A 20,377-nucleotide genomic window follows, 5' to 3' on the forward strand; every position below is an offset into this window, starting at 1 on the left:
GCCAGGGGTCTGCAACCTTTAAGACAAAAAGAGCCACTTGGACCCGTTTCCGAAGGGGAAAAAAAAATCTGGGAGCCGCAAAACCATTGCGACATTTAAAACAAATATATCTCCGGAGCCGCGATCTGACAGCGGGTGGGAAGGTGACGTCGGGACAGTGAGTGACTAACGCACACACCGCCCCCATGCGACGTCACAGCCAGTACAGCGCCCGCCACAGTGGGGAGTGTCGGGGCGCACAATGCCCCTCCTCCCCTTGCTAGTATTCGCCCCGGAGCCGCGGCAAAGGTGTAAAAGAGCCACATGCGGCTCCGGAGCCACGGGTTGCAGACCCCTGCCCTAGTCCAACATTTTGCCCCCCATGGACCAGCTTCCACGGATTGTCACACTGGCAACACCATTTATTTCCCCCCTTCCAACTCCATTGCGCTATGATTCTGTTTAAACAGGGGCTAAAATTATTTGAAACGCGGGCATAGCCAGGATTTTTGTTGAGGGGGGGACAGGCCTTTTGTTACGGGGGGGGGGAAAGCGAACCTCAATTTGCTATGTGTTTTTATTGATTTGGGGGGGCAGCTGCCCCTCCCTGCCCCCCTTGGCTACGCCCATGTGTCGTGGGAAGGGTCGCCTGGTGTTGAAAAGCTACAACTTGTATTCCCAGGTCGCCGATTTGCAGTTTCGAAGTGCTGGGCACCCGGTGGGAGAGTCTAATCATGCATGCACCAGCAACGTCGGACAAGGGCGTCCCTAACCTCTTCAGATCCGGGCGGGGCTTTTTCCTTCAACACCCGCCTTGCATAACAAATCTTGAATCCCCCTCCCCCTCCGGGATTCAGGGCTTGCATCGTATTGCAAGGCGCTGCCGGAGAGGGAGCCCCGTCTGCTCCGCCCTGGCTTCGCGCGCCAGCCCAGCGCACCGCCCCCTCGAGGGCAGCGAGGCCGCCGGAGAGACCCGGCTCAGGCCAGCCCCCTCCATCTCCTCCTCTTCCTCCACCTCCCCGCTCCCTCTTTTTCCGGTCCGCGCTGGGTTGGTCGCCGGCACGGCCGCGTGCGCGCATGCTCCGTCGGCGGGAAGGGGGCCACTTGCGACGGCAGCAGCCGGAGGAGGAGGAGCAGCAGCAGGAGGGCAAAGTCGAGGCGGGCATGCAAAGTTAACCGCGGGAGCGGCAGGTAGCCCAGCAGCGAGCCCAGCGCAGCCCGCCTCTCCTTCGCTCGCTCGCCCTCGACGGCGCGCCGCCCCAGCCCTGCAGCGCCATGGTGTTGGACAGCTTGGCTCGCATCATTAAAGTGCAGCTGCCCGCCTACCTGAAGCGCCTCCCGCTGCCCGAGAGCGTCGGCGGCTTCCTCAGGCTGACAGGTTCGCGGGGGGCAGGGTTCTTGGGTAGGATGGGGGGCGGCGATGGGGAGAGCCGGAGGATCGGGATCTGCGCCTTCTGCTCGTCGAACTTCCGCGCGAGTCTTTGCTCATCTTCCTGGGAAGCGGGCGGTGGAGGCGTAGGAACGAAACACTCGTGTTGACTTCAACACTTTCCCCTGGAAGGTGGAAAGGGAAAGGCTGAGCCCAGCCAAACGCCCCGGGACTTCCTTCTGAGTAGACGCGTTCTGGATCGCGCTGCAAAACTCGTTATTCCGTCCCCCTCCCTACCCCCGCGCGCTTTGGTTTCAACTTTCTCCCAACTGCAGATCTCAATGCTTCAGAATAAGCCTTTCTTTTAAAGCGCAGTCCCTTGCAGGCTTACCTGGGAGTAAGCCCCACCGAGCATAATGGAGCTTACCGTACTTCCGCGTTAAGTTCGGTAGGACTGCGCTGTTAACTGCACGTGCGCGTTTCCCCCATTCATCCTTCCCCTCTGATCGTCCTGCTTCAAATCCGCCCTAGTCCGCTATAGGCTCTTCATCAGTTCCCTTTTTTCAAATTGTGCTTTCCAGGACCGGCCCTTTCGTGAGACAAGAGCTAGGCTTGCCCACCCATGCCATTTTGAGATTCTTGCATTGCAGGGGGCTGGACTAGATGACCCTCGGGGTCCCTTCCAGCTCTACGATTCTGTAGTTCTGAGGCCAGGAATGGCAATCACCTTAGAGGGCAACCAAAATGGTCAAAGGCCTGGAAACGATGCCTTATGAGGAATGGCTAAGGGAGCTGGGCATGTTTAGCCTGGAGAAGAGGAGGTTAAGGGGTGATATGATAGCCATGTTCAAATATATAAAAGGATGTCACATAGAGGAGGGAGAAAGGTTGTTTTCTGCTGCTCCAGAGAAGTGGACACGGAGCAATGGATCCAAACTGCAAGAAAGAAGATTCCACCTAAACATTAGGAAGAACTTCCTGACAGTAAGAGCTGTTCGACAGTGGAATTTGCTGCCAAGGAGTGTGGTGGAGTCTCCTTCTTTGGAGGTCTTTAAGCAGAGGCTTGACAACCATATGTCAGGAGTGCTCTGGTGGTGTTTCCTGCTTGGTAGGCGGTTGGACTCGATGGCCCTTGTGGTCTCTTCCAACTCTATGATTCTATGATTCTAGATGACAGGATCCACAGGGACAGCAGATTCTAGATGACAGGATCCACAGGGACAGTTAATCTTCCTTCCCCGCTTGCTCCTGGTGTAGCTCTTCCTTCCCTTGCACCATTTTGGGGTTCACCTCAGGTGCCAAAATGCCTTGGGCTGGCCCTGAGCTAGAGTGATGCTATTTGCCTCAGACAGCAAGTGCTTTTGAGGGAATTGGTGGTTGTGGTGGTGAGGTGTTGCAGGATAGATGAGTTTGCTGGCTGCTCTCCAATGCAGATGTAGAAGATTCCGCTTCCATTCTGGTGGGCTTTTGTGCATCAAATGGCATGGCCATGTTGCCTTCCCTTCAGGCAGCAAAATGTCTTGGGCTGGTCCTATAGTGCCCGTCTCCCTTTTGCTCTCCTTTAGGACTTCAGAGGCTTTTTGACTTGAGGGGTGGGTTCTTTCACTCTCTGCTGTTTGTATGCATGTTTGAATGATGAATAGAAAACTTCCCAGAAGAGGAGACCTGTCTCTAATTCATGTTAGTTTACTTAATATAGTGATACAGGGTATGCACACACACACACACACTCACACACACGTCTGTTTACATAAAAGTTCTGGCCAGTAAGTAAGACTGCAATCCTGTGCAAATTTAGGCGCACCAAGGCCAAATTATTTCGGTGGGCTTAGGCTCACTTAACTCTGTTTAGGACTGTGCAGTACATACGTGTCACATTATATTCTGTATGAAAATGCCCTTATTATGTACATACAATATTGTTTAATTCAAAACAGTAACCCCTTGAAACTCATTATCCTTTTGTGTTCCTAGTCATGGTGGTAAAAAAAATCAGTGGGTGTTTTTTACAAACTTTCCCCAACATGTCTGTCTTAACTCAACAAATCTGAGTAGCTGAAAACATGAAAGCAGTTATGTATGCATGTAGGAATATTTCTAAATTTATATGCAGTACAGTTGCTTCACGTGATTATTATTTAGAGTATTAGTACCCTGTTCTTCAGCCAAAACAAGACAATCCCTACCTGCAGACTTACAATCTGAAAACAACAACACACAAGGGAAAAGGGACAGGGAGGGAAGAGGAAAATAGAAAAACCCAGGCACCAATTTCTAAAAAGTTGTCCTCTTAATGTCCAGGGGTGGGGGCGGGCAATAGGTGCTTGATGGAGCTGGGGCTCCAGTAAAGCTGATGAAATGAGCCCTGCTTCCTATCTGTCCTACTAAGAAACTCTAATGGCTGCGCCCCAGATGACAGTTGAGGGCAGAGGAGACCTCATGGAGCTGGCTTGTAACAGCAGAGCCAACACCTTAATGCCTGACAAGTTCATTGTGGCATAAGCTTTATCGGATGAAGTGGCCTATAGTATGCAAGGAGTATTAGTGTGGCAGCACCTGTACTCTGGAACTCCCTGTTTAGTGATATTAGAAGGCAGGCACCTTCACTATACTGTTATGAACACATACTGAAAACTTCTGTTTTGGCAAGCCTAATCCAGACACATGATTTAGTTACATTTGTTTCAAGCATTTTATTAAGTTTATATTTGGTGTGTTTTTAAAAGGATGTTTAAAAATTATATTTGTTTTTAACATGGTTTGTGTATTTTACTCATGTTTTATCATCGGACTTCTACACCACTTGGATAATTTTTTTTGAACAAGCGGTTTATAAATTGTCTAGATAAATAAATAACACAATAGTCCGTGAAAACCTATGCCACAATACATTTGCTGGTGTGCCACAGGACTCTTGGTCATTCTCGCTACAAAATCTTAACAAGACTGCTCCTCTGGAAGAGGATAAAATTATAGTTTTAATCGGCCTGCCTGTAAAGGTCATCACTCAGTGGTAGAGATAACTTAGTAGTAGAGTGTAAGCTTCGTGTGTGAGTTCTCTAGTGAAGGATTTCAGAAAGCAGACTTGGGAAAGGCCTCATCAGCTTTGGAGCACTGCTACCAGCCAGATTGTGGAGCTGGAATATCCAGTTGCGGAAGCAAGAGATCAATGGTTTGTTTAGAATTGTGGAGTTGGAATGGGCCCGTGAGTATCATCTAGTCCATCGCCCTGCAATGCAGGATTCACAGCTAAACAGTGTCTGACAGAAGGCCATCCCAACTCTGTTTAAATGCCTCCAAAGAGAGAGAGTTCACCACCTACCGAGGTAGTCTGTTCCACTGTTAAAGAGCTCTTGCCGTCAGAAAGTTATTCCTCATGTTTAGTCGGAATTGCCTTTGTTTTAGTTGGAATCCATTGGTTCGGGTCCTACCCTCAGAAGCAGCAGAAACAAGTCTGTTCCATCTTCCGCGTGACAGCCCTTCCTTCAAATGTTTGGAGATGGCTATTATATCTCCTCCCCGTCTCCTCTTCTCCAGGCTAAACATGCCCAGCTTCCTCAACGGTTCCTCCCAAGTCTGGGTTTCCAGACCCTTAATCATCTTAGTCACCCTCCTCTGCACATGGTTCAGTATAGGGCAAGCTTTCAGTGTCATGTGACAGCGCTTTCTCTCTTGTCTCTCACCTTCAGAGGCCTGTGCTTTGAGAAGAGGAGATGGAGTATGCGTCTGAACAGTATAGTATATGCACAAAGTATCAAATGTGGTGAATATAATAATAATGCAACAAAATAACACTACCACAAACTGGCTTATAAGTATAAAACCAAATTTACTAGAATAATAAACTAGAATAGAGATAGACTTGTAACCATTCAAACAACAAACATCCTAAGGTGCCATGTGCAAGACAAAGCCTGGAGATACTGTAAACATGGAGTGGATAAATGTACAACTGTATCTTAAGAAGTTACATGCGCAGTAAATGTTACACAGACAGGATAAATGAACCGTTCCACAAGTAGCGTAAGTCCAATCACAGAACGGCAACCCCGTGCTGCCACAATGGCAAGGGTAGCATACTTTCTTTATCCTGAGCAAACTGTTTTGTATGACTGGCTTTTCGGACTGATGAAGCATGCAGTGAAACCTGTAATATATCCTGAGAACAGGTCTCCTTTTGCCCTCTTGCGTTATTCTCACCAGGGTGGTGGCTCTGATTTGCCTTCCCGTGACTGATCCACTCCATGTTTACAGTATCTCCAGGCTTTGTCTTGCGCATGGCACCTTAGTATGTTTGTTGTTTGAACGGTTACAAGTCTATCTCTATTCTAGCTATTATTCTAGTAAATTTGGTTTTATACTTATAAGCCAGCTTGTGGTGGTGTTGCTTTGTTGTATGCCTCTGAACGCCAGTTTCTGGGAATCAGAAGTAGGGAGAGTGCTGTTGCGCTCAGGCCCTTCCTGCAGCCTTCCCACAGACATCTGTTTGGCCACTGTGAGAACAGGATGCTGGACTAGATGGGCCATTGGCCTGATCCAGCAGGTGCTTAGAGCTTGCAACAATTTAAGACAATCACCGCAGTGAAAGTTGTTACTGTATTTCTCCCTTTGGAGAGGAGAGCAAATGCCTTATCCTCTACCTGTTGCTACATCTGCTCCTTGTCGCCAGAGAAGCTAATCCCTACATCTGGCTCCCCAAGCCTATTTTACAGATGCAACCACGGAAATGTGAATTTGGCCACCTAAAATTGTGTGATATATATTTTTTTAATCCTCTTATTTTGCTCACTAAAACCTCCCCACAAAGTTGGAGCCTTTGTAAGTCAGAGGAATTTTTCTAAGTCGACGTACAGCAGTTTCCCTGTTATCTCCGATGTTTTTACATCTCCCCTCCGGCTATGAACAATCTGCAGGTTGAACTAGCTAATAAATCTAAAGGTTCTGGAAAATAAATAGGCTTCAGGTTGCATGAATAGAGCAGCTGTAAAGGCTGTACATGGCTAATGGGGTTAAAACCAGTTCATCGGGCTGGGCACAACTCGAAGGCTGCGGGGTGGGCGGAAGGCCTTGAGTAAACAGGGAATGTTGTTTTGCATGCCCATCCTGACTTGAGCTACAGAGTCACTCCTGTAATATCATTCGTCAGTTTGGAACGCTTGAGGGACTTTTACATCGCCTCTTCTTCATAAAACACCATGTACTTGTTGTGTGTGGACATTTTGACTGCGCCTTTTTTTTTACTTTTGTCATTTTAAAACCATTATTATATCTTCCGTTTTCAATATTTTGTTGTAAGCTGTCCGGTATCGTATGAATGAATTCGCAAATTCAGTGGAGCATCGTCAGAGCCATCATTTTTTCTGTATTGCCCCATTTGTTCCTCTCTATCTACTACAACTGCTACTAATTGCAGTCATACCTTGGGTTACAGCCACTCCAGGTTGCGTTTTTTCGGTTTATGCACCCGCCGAAACCCGGAAGTACCAGAACGGGTTACTTTCGGGTTTCGGCAGTCGCGCATGTGCAGAAGTGCTGAATCGCAACCCGCACGTGTGCAGATGCGCCACTGCAGGTTGCGAATGCGCATCCTGCACGGATCATGTTCGCAACCTGTATTGTTATTGCTACTACTACATTTCTACCCCAACTTTCATGGTGTGGTGTACATGGTTTTCCTCCTCCTCTCCATTTTATCCTCATTACAGCCCTTTGAGGTAGGTTAGCTTGAGAGGTTGTGACTGGCCAAAGGTCACCCAGTGAGCTTCATGACCAAATGAGGATTTGAACCCTGGTCTCCCAGGTCCTAGTCCAGCACTCTAGCCACTACAGTGGTACCTCGAGTTACAAACACCTCAGGTTACAAATGCTTCAGGTTACAAACTCCGCAAACCTGGAAGAGTTACCTCAAGTTGAGAACTTTGCCCCAGGATGAGAACAGAAATTGTGTGCCAGCAGCACAGCGGCAGCGGGAGGCCCTATTAGTGAAAGCAGGAGGCCCTATTAGTGAAAGCACGCCTCTAGTTAAGAACTCAGCGGTCCTTAACCCCTTCACATACTAACTAGCATTGTTAGGTTTGACTGCAAATCTCCCACAGAGAAGACCCTCTTCCTAGTAGACACTCCCTTCACTTCAGGAACACATGGGACAGAATCTCATAAGTTTCGGGCAGGTCAGCTCTTTCAGGCAAAGCTTTAAGGCAGGGATGGCCAACTCCCAAGAGATTGTGATCTACTCACAGAGTTAAAAACTGCAGTGATCTACCCCCTTTTGGGGGGTTCACGTCAAAGCTGTTGAGCTTCTTTTCGGGAGGAGGAAAGCCACATTTTTGGGGTTGAGCTTTTTTTAGGGGAGCCAAAGTTATTGAGCTTCTTTGGGGGAGCCAGTGATCTACAGGTAGATCACAATCTACCTGTTCGATATGCCTGCTTTAAGGGATTTAAAGGTCAAGATGAGCACTTTAGATTGGGCCCACATGCAGACTGGCAGCCATTGCAGCTAATGGCATAATATGATCAAAATGCCTAGTCTCAGTTAACTATATTGAGGTGCCTCTAATCACACTTCTCAGAACTCATTATTGCCAGTGCCCCTGTGGTCAGCGTAACTATGTGCTTTGGCTCCAAATTATACCAGTTCCACTCTCTTTTCCAAGAGCAATAGCTCGATAGCTGTCCTTCAATCCTCATCTCAGTAGAGCAAGACAGTGAATAGTAATTCCATGTTTTGTCCAGAGATGTCCCTGCCTTAAGGATAACATGGTGATACGGAGATTGACTGGAGCAGAAGTACAGTAGTTTGAAAATACAGGACTGCCCTACCATGACCATAGCTTGATTTAGAGATGATGTGAGCTGCAGGAAAAGCAATTTCCAAGGCGGTACCCACATGAGTCACTTGCAGCAGACTCCATCAAAGAGTCTTGTGGCACTTTTAAAGAACAACACATTTATCATGGCATAAGCTTTTGTGGCCAGCGATCCAACTGGATGCACTTACAGATAAATGTAAGAGTTCTGTGTGGCTTACATCTCCTTTTAAATATGCCTACTATGTGTGCTGGTTATATTCAAGCAGCATTTCGTTTCTGCATTTCATTAGATGCGCCATTGGCATACTAACGTTGCACGAGTGTAGTCCTGCATATAGGAAAAGCATGTTTAAACTGGACAGCAGGCACACGGAGCCCTTTCACAGGTGAGCGCTTTCCCCATGGCTCACATCATGTCTCATGAGGCTTACACAGCAAAGTATCAGAGAAATTATGCGGCACAAACTTGGGTTCTCATTTCATGAGAAACTCAGTTTTAACCATGATCTGGTTCCATAGTACATTTCTTTCTTTTTTTAACCCTTGGAAATTGGTGCTTGGTTTCAACAGAAGGAACTTTTGGACATCCCCAAGAGATAATAATTTCCCCGAAATACTGCTGATACAAAAATGGTGAAGCAGCACTAAGTAAAGAATTTGCCAGTAATTCAGCATTGCATTCCAGTTGAGATGTCTTCCTTCTTTCAGTTCCTGTTGTTATCCCCAGTAATTCTGCTGTAACATACACTTCAGCCTCATGATGACTGTGCCTTTTAAGGCCGGTATAATTGATTAAACTGGTGGCATTACAGCTAGAGAGTTTATCTGTTCTCTGCAGTGTGTCTGCGACTGGAGTCAGGAAAACTTAGATCTGACTCCCTGTGAAGAAGTTGTGCAAAGTTCTGACACTTTGCAGACAAAGCACTAAAACCACAGTCCTTCCACTTTCTTGTCTGTATTTGCCTTAAGTTGCTAATTGACTTGCTAGGCCAGGCAAAAGGTTCATGGTCCAACTTTTCATACCAAGTGGGCAGCAAGAGTACTTTGACATGGAACCTGTGGGCTGCACACTGCCTTGTCGTGGGGGAGAGAGCCAGGCCAGAGCCAGATAAGCAAGTTAATCGGGTTTGGGAAGGAGGTGGGAGGCTCTGGCCAGGGTCCTAGAGACCTACTTTCTTCCCATAGCTGGAAAAGCTCTAACTAGGCTTTGGGAAAGAAGATAGAGGACTCTAGGGCCCTGTCAGAGCTCTCCTGCTTCCTTCCCAAAGCCCGGCACTTTGGGAAGACAAGATAAGGGCTGAAGGGGCCAGTGTGTCAAATGTTGCCAAGGGTCACCAAAAAAGGCCTTGAGGGCCACGTGCGGCCCTCAGGATGCATGTTGGACCACCCTGGCTGAGGCTATAATCCTATATTGCACTTAGTATAGCCTATATGGGGCTTAGGGTAAAAGGTAAAGGTACCCCTGCCCGTACGGGCCAGTCTTGACAGACTCTGGGGTTGTGCGCCCATCTCACTTAAGAGGCCAGGGGCCAGCGCTGTCCGGAGACACTTCCGGGTCACATGGCCAGTGTGACATCGCTGCTCTGGAGAGCCAGAGCTGCACATGGAAACGCCGTTTACCTTCCCGCTGGTAAGCGGTCCCTATTTATCTACTTGCACCCGGAGATGCTTTCGAACTGCTAGGTTGGCAGGTGCTGGGACCGAGCAGCGGGAGCGCACCCCGCAGCAGGGATTCGAACCACCGACCTTTCGATCAGCAAGTCCTAGGCGCTGAGGCTTTAACCCACAGTGCCACCTGTGTCCCTATATGGGACTTACTTTTGACCAAACAGAGAGATGTAGGATTGCACTGCTAATTCAATATTCGGTCTCTGACTCCAGTGCTAGCCAGCCACGCAAAACTTGGTAATGAAATTATGAAACGGGGGGTTCACTGGTGATCCCCAAAAACATAGTCAGGTACCTTTGGTAGGGTACAATCACTGCAGTTTCCATAGGCCTATTAAAAGCGTGTGGGATATATATGTGTAAGATCCTCTTAATTTTTTTCTTGGCGTGACGTCAGCAAGATGAAAGATAACGTTTCATCATTCCCTGGCATCCTATTTTGGGAGGTTGCAAAGTGCACATCACTTCGTAGCAACGTCACCAGGTCCATCGGACTGTTGCAATGAAGGACTTTGTAAGATAGTACTCGGCACCAGCCTCAGAGTTCAGGCAGTAGCTTTTGAATCTGCACAAAACCTGGACGTGCATATTGGATTGCTTTCTAAGTCTGTCATAGGCACATAATGCTCATTTGCTTCTGTGAACCTAGCCAGAAAGTACTAGTCTGCAACTATACAGTTGCTAGATAATGGTGCCTTTGGTTGCTGTATTCTCTCCATTTTATTAATGTGCTCTTAACTTGGAAGTTTCCATGCTAACCATTGTTCGACAGTCTTCCCACTTAAATGCCTTGTGGCTCAGTTCTGATCTTTCCTTGGAGTCCGTCTTTGTCTGATTGCCTCCATTATCATGCTGTGCAGGTGTTGTCATCATGAAATTCTGATCACTTAACTAGTTTCCAATTGTCCTGTTTTGTTTTTTGTGGGGGCGGGGGGGGGGGTATATGATGCTGTCCAGGGATGGAAATGGAACGCTGTCATCTGCCCAGTTAATAGCTGTGCTCTAGATGCCAATTTTTTATTTCACTTTTTTCTTCAAAAAAGCAGTTTTCAGAGATACCTATTCCTTTACCTTTTCCGCTCAGATTTGCTCTTGTGTTCCAAGGGCCTTCTTATTACCACAAAGCAATCAGGGTGGTTAATGTTTCCAGTGGCCCAAGGTAAAAATCTGAATCCCTTGTTAACCCAGAGCCTGAGCTAACAATGCAGCCTGGCTAGGATCAAAGGGGGTCTCCCTAGTCCAGCCGCCTGCTTTATCTAGACTCTCTTAGACTATTTAACCAAGGAGGAGAAAATTACATAGGACATAATATGTTCAGGCCAACTAAGTTATTCCCCATTCTGCAGTTTTTAGAATCGAACAGGGCATGTGATTTTATGCAGGTATTGCCCTGCTCAGTGCCTGGCTGGGAGATGCCATAGGAACTCCCCAGCCTAGCAGGACCAGTGGTCAGGGATGATGGGAACTGTAGTCCAAAAACAGCTGGAGAGTCAAGTTTGGGAAACCCTGGTCTAGGAACTCCAGTGATAGGTTTGAATCCAGAACATCCCAAGACTACAAACCTGTTCCAGCAAGTGCAGCTCGGCCCAGAACAAAGCACCAACTCATTCAGTATACCTGAAGGAGCGTCTCCACCTCCATCGTTCTGCCCAGACACTGAGGTCCAGCACTGAGGGGCTTCTGGCGGTTCCCTCGCTGCGAGAAGCCAAGTTACAGGGAACCAGGCAGAGGTAGTGGCACTCGCCCTGTGGAACGCCCTCCCACTAGATGTCAAAGAGAAAAATAACTACCAAACTTTTAGAAGACATCTGAAGGCAGCCCTAAACTGAAGGCAGTTTAGGGAAGCTTTTAATGTTTAATAGGTTATTGTATTTTAGTGTTCTGTTGGAAGCCACCCAGAGTGGCAGGGTATAAATAAATAAATAAATAAATAAATAAATAAATAAATAAATAATAATAATAATAATAATAATAATAATAATAATAATAATAATAATAATGTACTGGCGTACCTTGGATCCTGAACGCCCTGAAACTCAGACATTTTTACTCCCAAATGCTGCAAACCCAGAAGTGAGTGTTCCAGTTTGTGAACGTTCTTTTGGAACCCAAACGTCTGATGGGGATTCCGTGGATTCTGATTGGCCACAGGAGCCTCCTGCAGCCAATCAGAAGCTGCAATTTGGTTTTTAAACTTTTTGGAATATTTTGGATTCCGTTCGACTTCCAAGGTACGGATGTATTACAAGTGGGGTCCACAATGGACTCCCAAAATGTCTGGCATAGTATTGCTGACCATAAACTGCTACATCTTCCTGTGAGGAAACTCAGGGGTTTTTGTTTTCTCCTTGATACAGGGGTATTGGAAAGGGAATAATTTAAAGCAGAGAAGAGAAAGCTGTGTTGTCTCCCCATCCACCCTCATGTTGTTAGAGTAGAACTGCAATCTTCTTTGGCCATTTGAAATGCTGGCTGGATCTCCGTAACATCTGGAGGCCATCAGATTCCCCCACACTTGTCATTTTATTTGGGGAGGGGGACTTAGCTGGACTTTTTAAAATTTATTTTTGTTATATTACAAGGCAGAATGCACTGAGTCAAGTCTTTCAATCCAGAGGCCAATAAAAGAGTAGCAAGCGAATAAATCTGTCATTAGGCAAAACTTTCGTGATGATTTATGCTCTCGCGCTGCATTTCAAGAGCAAGCTGTATGTTATAAAGTGAAGTTGAAAAAAGTGATCTGTTTGTCTCCATGTGTGACTCTGCTGTTCAGTTATCCAGGATTTTTTTTTTAAAAATACAACACCAAACCCTACCATTTCCTTTCTGCTATATCACATTACCCTTTTTGTTTTTGTCTTTCACTATAAAACAAAGCAAGATCCTTTTATTTTTTTCCTCTCCCATTTTGGTCTAAAGGCAGTTTAAAGGGGGATTTGGTTGAAATGTAAAATAAGATGAAATGGGTCAATATGTATCTTTGTACCAGGCAAATACATACTAAGTTTGAGCTTTGTAGTCATCTTATGCACCCTACAGTGCAGTCCTATGCATGCTTACTCTGAAGTAAGCCTCATTTAGTTCAATTGCACCTTTTCAGGTATGGGTGTCCAGGATTGCCACCTGAGCGAATTAGCTCATGTAAAAATTGTCAAGCATGTTTTCTTTTATATAGGTATATCGGTGCAAATGCTATACTTCAAAAAAGGTGTATAAACAGGAAACATGGGTGTGAAAGATAAAGTTTCACAGTATAGCCATGCAGAATTAACTGCATTACCATTCTTTAGCTGCTCACTATTTTGCATTCTCAACGCTCAATACATCAGAAGTGCTTCTAATTTCTGTCCACATATGAGATGCTGTGTGCTTTTGCAAGTCCTTCCCATGGCTGAAAGAAAAATTAGGAAAGCATGGACCAGAGCCAGCCCAAGACATTTTGCTGCCTGGAGCAAATGACAAATCTCTCTCCCCGTCTACAAATTTCCAGGTACCGTTTTACAGTCATACCTCGGGTTGAGGTTGCTTCAGGTTGAGCGCTTTCGGCTTGTGCTCTGCAGTGACCCGGAAGTAACACAATGCGTTACTTCCGGGTTTCGCTGCTCGTGCATGCGCAGACACTCAAAATGACGTCACGTGCATACGTGGAAGCGGCGAATTGTGACCCGTGCAAGCAGGTTGCATTCACTTCAGGATGCGAACGGGGCACCAGAAAGGATCCTGTTTGTATCCAGAGGTACCACTGTACTTCACCACTGGTGACATGACAACGTTCTCCACCACACCAGAGTTGCTCAGGGACTGCAGGTCAAGCTGTGTAGCACACACTACTCTGTTTTCTTGCACTTCACCCCTGCTGCCCTCTCCCCGTAATCTGCCACCCGCATTCTGACAAATGCTAGGGCCGGCTGCCGCATGCAAAGTTCAGTATGAAAAGCCTGGTGGTTTTCTGGTCCGTGTAGCATCTTCATAGGCTCTTGGGAAGCATGCTTGGTGCAGGTAGCCTGTTCAAAGAACATAACATTCGGAGACCCTGGTGCCCTTGACAGTTGTTTTCTATAGCTTCTCTCCAGTTTGTCAGAAGCATTGCTTGGTCAGGAAAGCAGCTGTTTGGAACCCCTTGAGCTGGAAGGGGAGTCTTCCTTTCTCTCCTAGGCATGTGAACAATCAGATCAATGTAGGGTTTGCAAATTGGGCTGTTCTGCTTCCTGGGAGCAGCTGGATAATCTCTCTCTCTCTCTCTCTCTCTCTCTCTCTCTCTCTCTCTCTGTGTGTGTGTGTTTGTGTGTGTGTGTGTTTGTGTTAAAAAGGCAAGGGGCCAGATCTAGTTCACCAGTTTGGTTGAATTAATTGAACTACAGTGGTGCCTCGCAAGACGAAATTAATCCGTTCCGCGAGTCTCTTCGTCTTGCGGTTTTTTCGTCTTACGAAGCACGGCTATTAGTGGCTTAGCAGCTATTAACGGTTTAGCGGCTTAGCGGCTATTAATGGCTTAGCGGCTTTAAGAAAAAGGAAACAAACTTGCAAGAACTCGCAAGACGTTTCGTCTTGCGAAGCAAGCCCATAGGGAAATTCGTCTTGCGGAACGACTCAAAATACAGAAAACTCTTTCGTCTTGCGCGTTTTTCGTCTTGCGAGGCATTCGTCTTGCGAGGTACCACTGTAAATTGCTTTGATTGGGTTTTGCCATTAATTATTAGCATTCTGACTTTTTTGTATTCCATGGTGGGCCGTGCAATCCGCTATTCTGTTTTTTATCGGGGAGGGGGAAGCGGGGATGGGTTTACGGAACCGGGGGGTGGGGTGGGGGCTGTGGCCTTAAAAAGCTTGGGATCTACCAACATGGGGACGACTGAGATTAAATGCTGTATAAATGGCCTGAAGAAATTGGGTATTGGGTAGGTGGAGGCCTGATTGGGTCAAAGCGGGCTTGCCCCCACTCATAGGCAGTGCTTGGTGGCTCAATGTAGCTTTGATTTGCCTGTATTTGAATACGCTTCCATGGGAACCGCAGGTTATCTCTGTCCTTGTTCAGGTCAGCTTGACTTGCCATTTGGACTGCCTGTTGTTACCTTGCGTAGTGCTAAGAGCTTTGCATTTGTGTCTTGCCTTTCTTATTAAAGATTTAGTTAGGTAAGGAATCCCATTCCACCCACCCAGGAAGTGAATATTTCATACTCTGAAGTAGGCTCCCATCTGCACTATGTATTTAAAGCTGCACAGAGTGCCCTGTGAAAATGGATTTATTGTTAAACCACTCTGGAAAATTGTGGCGCTGGCAGGGAACTGGGGTCTCCTATGAGCTCCCAGCAGCCTTAGCAAACTGCAGTTCCCACAATTCTTCTGGGGGAAGCCATGACTATAATAATTTATTATTTATACCCCACCCATCTGGCTGAGTTTCCCCAGCCACTCTGGGCAGCTCCCAATCGAGTGTTAAAAACAATACAGCATTAAGTATTAAAAACTTCCCTAAACAGGGCTGCCTGCAGATGTCTTTTAAAGATAAGATAGCTGCTTATTTCTTTCAAATCTGAAGGGAGGGCATTCCACAGGGCGGGTGCCACTCCCGAGAAGGCCCTCTGTCTGGTTTAAAGGAGCATGATAGCGCTTTAAATGTATAGCGCAAGAAAATTTGCAGAGCTGAAAATCCTTGGGGAGCTCGATTTGGCAGGATTACACAACCTTTTGCAAATATATCCACCATGAAGGACGTAACTCGGTGGGCCATAGCTCAGTGACGAGCACATATTTGGATTGGAGAATGCCCCAGGTTAAATTCCCAGCACCTCCAAGTATGCCTGGGATAATTTCCTGTCCTGAAACGCTGGAGAATTTGGAGTCAGCGTCAACAAAACTGAGTTTGGTCGACCAAAGGTCTGACTTTGCGTAAGGCAGCTTCTTATAAAGAAGTACAATAGTAATATTATTGCTGCCTAGGTAAAAATACGCGTAAGCCCCAATACTTTATCAGCATCTTTTGCCTAAATCCTGCTAAGCCTCTTCCATTTATTTCAGTGAAGCTGGGGAATTGTGTCCTGAGTTTTTAATTGTACACTAACTCATTTAAATCTGCCTCGATTTAATCCCCTTTTTTGTGCATGGGGACAAGAGTGTGCTCCTGTGAGCTTTATTTTTTTTAAGTGCCTCTGAATTATTTCACTAATTCGGCTGTATAGTAGTCAGAAGGCAAAGGGCAAGGAAAGCTGGCCATGACATGGTAATTAATCCAAAGCAAACTTTTTAACTACCTCATAATTTCATCTGCTCTTCCCTGTGTTGATGATATGGATATTCCTCACTGTGAGGACAGCCAATACTGTCTAATATGATTTGGTGGGATTGCAATTATTATTATTATTATTATTATTATTATTATTATTATTATTATTATTACTCTGCCCATCTGGCTGGGTTTCCCCAGCCACTCTGGGCAGCTCCCAATAGAATATTAAAAACACGACCAAACATTAAAAACTTCCCTAAACAGGGTTGCTTTCAGATGTTTTCTAAAAGTCATGTAGTTGTTTATTTCCTTGACATCTGATGGGAGGGCATTCCACAGGGCGGGCGCCACTACTGAAAAGGCCTTCTGCCTGGTTCCCTGTAACCTCACCTCTTGCAGTGAGGGAACCGCCAGAAGGCCCTCGGCACTGGACCTCAGTGTCCAGGCTGAACAATGTGGGTGGAGACGCTCCTTCAGGTATACTGGACCGAGGTTGTTTAGGGCTTTAAAGGTCAGCACCAACACTTTGAATTGTACTCAGAAACATAAAGACAGAAAGTATAACATATCAACCATCAGTTTTGGGAAGTCAGGCAAGGACAGTCACGTACTGTCACTGCTGGCGGCGTAGAATGTTGCCAGCATTGAAATGAAGGGAGTGAGAACAAGTTACCTAATGTCACACAGAGGTGCCTCCAAATAATTATCTACCCTCACCATGGCCTTATGGCATGCCAGTGTCCTAGCACATGGCATGGAGAGTTGCTTTCCATAGGCATCTGGCTGACCACTGAGAGAACAGGATGCTCGATGCTGGACTAGATGGGTTGTTTATCTGATGCAGCAGGATCTTCTTACATTCTTAAAAGAGTTTTCATGCTACTGCCATTGCTCTTGAGATGCAATTGCTGCTCTGCCCTAGCAACCAGAATGCAGCTATGTCTTACACTACGTGTTGTGGCTGCCATGGGGTCAAGTCAAAATGCAGAGGCTCTTAGAATGGAAGCACTCTATAATAAAGCACTGTGTTGATAGCAGTGGATGCTGGAACTTGATGCTGGTGAGCACCCTTCTATAACATTAATGTGTGTGGTATGTGCTTAGTTTCAGAATGGCTGCGGCTATTGCCTTTCCTGGGTGTCCTTGCTCTGCTCGGATACCTTGCTATTCGCCCATTCCTCCCCAAGAAGAAGCAGCAGAAGGATAGCTTGATCAATCTCAAGATCCAGAAGGAGAACCCCAAAGTAGTGAACGAAATCAACATTGAGGACCTTTGTCTCACGAAGGCAGTGTATTGCAGGTGCTGGCGCTCAAAAACGGTGAGTCATTTTATTGCTTTGAGATGTGGCTTCAAGGTTACAGTGGTACCTCGCAAGACGAATGCCTCGTAAGACGAAAAACTTGCAAGACGAAAGAGTTTTTTGTTTTTTGAGTTGCTTCGCAAGACGAATTTCCCTATGGGCTTGCTTCGCAAGACGAAAACATCTTGCGTTTGATTTTCAATGCATTCCTATGGGAATCCGTGCTTCGCAAGATGAAAAATTCGCAAGACGAAAAAACTCGCAGAACGAATTAATTTCGTCTTGCGAGGTACCACTGTACTGTGATTTCCAGTATACCTGAAGCAGTGTCTCCACCCCCATCGTTCTGCCCAGACACTGAGGTCCAGCGCCGAGGGCCTTCTGGCGGTTCCCTCACTGCGAGAAGCCAAGTTACAGGGAACCAGGCAGAGGGCCTTCTCGGTAGTGGCGCCCACCCTCCTATCAGATGTCAAAAAGATAAACACTGGCAGCTTTTAAACCTCAACCAACCCACCCTGATTTTGCGGGAACCAAATCTCTGTAAAGTGCAGAAGGATCCAGCAGTTCCAGGTTTGTATGAGCTTGAGCTACAAGTAGCTGGAGTAGGCCGCGTTGTGCCCTCCCATCGGCATCAGGCAGTTTGGCCAGAGATGATGGGAGGTGTAGCCTGCAGCAACTGGCTGGCTATACCAATATTAGATTGTTCATCACCAGTGTCAAGGATGGAGCAAGTACAAAGACCATTTTAAGGCACAGATAGGTAGCCGTGTTGGTCTGCCATAGTCAAAACAATTTTTTTTCCCTGGTGCATCTTTTTTTCCTTTTTTTCTGGTGCATGCACACTTCTTCAGGTATCTGAAGAAGTGTGCATGCACACAAAAGCTCATACCAAGAACTAACTTAGTTGGTCTTTAAGGTGCTACTGGAAGAATTTTTTTTTTTCATTTTAAGGCATTCATTGTTTCATTTTGGGGTATTGGGCCTAGACTACTGTCCCTCAGCCTGGATCTTTTTCTGTACCTATACTTAAGCTTGTGGGTTGCCATCCCATTTTATCTATGCCGAATGTACTTTGTTCTAGTTATGAGTGACCCGGGCTCCTGTGCAAAAAGCTTCTCTGAATCATAATTACCACCCTACAATCAGTGCAGATATGCAGTTGCTTTTCTCTTGCCTTCTTTTCAGTTCCCTGTCTGTGATGGCTCCCACAAGAAGCACAATGAGTCGACAGGAGATAATGTGGGCCCATTAATACTCAAGAAGAAAGAAGTCTAGCAAGCCTCCCCAACTAAGCCATGACTGACGGGAAGTCCACTTGATACCCACGTGGTAGTGCTTTCAGTCTAATAGTTACTGTAGACTTGAGCTTTGATATCTCTTTAGGTTACCTTAGTTTTATAGACTGTGATAGACATGTGACGATATTTTTGTATGGTCTCAAAAGCCATGTCCAACTTAATGAAGAATGGTCCCTTTGTACATGCGTTTTTACTCCTGTAACAAAATGATCGCTCCCAGAGTTTCAATTTAACCAGTAATAAAATGTTAAGGTGATTCGTAAAGAGCCATATATGTACCCTTTCTCTGCTTAAAATAAGCACATCTACACTACAGATTTAAATGTGTCTGAAACTAGCTTAACTGTTGTGACTTCCATAAAAGAATTCTGGGAACGGTTTATCTTGATCCTGTTGACATTTCGTTTTTGGTTCACCGTCGTTTTTTTTATCTTCCGCAAGTGAAGACAGCCTTGCCTATGGCATACCTGGTGTGAGGAGTATGGCAATGGTTAATAAGCCCAGTTGAAAATAATTAAATCTAAGAACAATGTAATTGCAGTCACAGTCCATTTTATGGCTGATATTGGATGAAAGGTGGCATTTTTTCCTCCATAAGCAACAATGACTAAGGCTTCTGCTCACAACAAACAAAAAACCCAATTTGTCTGAAAAAAAGAGGAGTGCCTTATACTCTTATTTAAGTTTGAATAGTCCCATCTATGCCACACTCAAGAATCATTTTCCCAAAGAGACTCATGTTGTTCTGATCTCCCTGTACATCTCAACACGCACTTACCATATTTTTTGCTCTATAAGACTCACTTTTCCTTCCTAAAAAGTATGGGGAAATATGTGTGCGTCTTATGGAGTGAATGCAGGCTGCACAGCTATCCCAGAAGCCAGAACAGCAAGAGGGCTTGTTGCTTTCACTGTGTAGTGGAGATTCAGAATATTTTTTCTCTTGTTTTCCTCCTCTAAAAACTAGGTGCGTCTTGTGGTCTGGTGCGTCTTATAGAGCGAAAAATACAGTAATTCCTAATTCCATGCACAACCATATAATATAGACAGTCATGATCTGAATTCCAAACAATATTAGGTTTTATGCTCTGTTTATGCTGTGGAAAACATCTACTGCCCCAATGCCAAAGCAGTATTAGCAATTAGTAGTGGCTTTCTGGACCTAGTTAGATACAAACTGTTTATGACAATAAGGCTCTGATAGAAGCATCCTTGGCTAACATATTGCCTATGAGAAAATAAATGGCAAAGTAAATTGACCTCAGCCACCAACTTGCTCCCAGATATTCTCACTGTGGACAGAAAGTAGATTTCTATTGAACCCCTCTGTTTTGCTTGTTACTTACGTAGTACATAGGTTGGTTTGTGAAACTGACTGTGCCTTTTATATCTGGTGCCCTAGTCCTCCCATTAGTGCCAAAAGCCCTCCCATATTTTCTTCTGCATTACTCTGAATTATTACAAGACAACTGCTCTTGGATATGTAGCACGGTCTGTCAGCTTCCTTTCGGAAGAAAACAAACAAATTGCTAGGGTTTTTTTTAAACAACCACCACAGTGGCATATTCTTCATTGTGACTAACCTGGTTTTAGGTAAGTAATTTATGGATTTTTCCATATTACTTTCAGTCATGGAGGCCAAAGTTCTTTCTAGTGATATACATGCATGCATACATACATGAGGAAGGTGCGTACACAGACCTACACTTTCTCCACGGCGGGGAGAA

General features: G+C 45.8%; 1 protein-coding gene across 2 annotated transcripts; it reads left to right on the forward strand.

The window, feature by feature from the left end:
* The first annotated feature begins 698 nt into the window (after positions 1 to 698).
* CISD2 (CDGSH iron sulfur domain 2) lies at positions 699 to 18,914 on the forward strand. Of its 2 annotated transcripts, none has more exons than XM_081925429.1 (3): positions 699 to 1,170; positions 17,156 to 17,370; positions 18,538 to 18,914. In XM_081925429.1, exons 1-3 carry the CDS (start codon positions 714 to 716, stop codon positions 18,625 to 18,627), a joined length of 762 nt encoding a protein of 253 aa, XP_081781555.1. In that variant the 5' UTR covers positions 699 to 713; the 3' UTR covers positions 18,628 to 18,914. The 2 variants fall into 2 exon arrangements, with proteins under 2 accessions (XP_081781555.1, XP_081781556.1); XM_081925430.1 differs by having other exon boundaries at positions 1,054 to 1,357.
* The last annotated feature ends 1,463 nt before the right edge of the window (positions 18,915 to 20,377 follow it).

The sequence above is a fragment of the Podarcis melisellensis genome, assembly GCF_964234715.1.
Source record: "Podarcis melisellensis genome assembly, chromosome: 9".
NCBI classification, from domain to species: Eukaryota; Metazoa; Chordata; class Lepidosauria; order Squamata; family Lacertidae; genus Podarcis; species Podarcis melisellensis.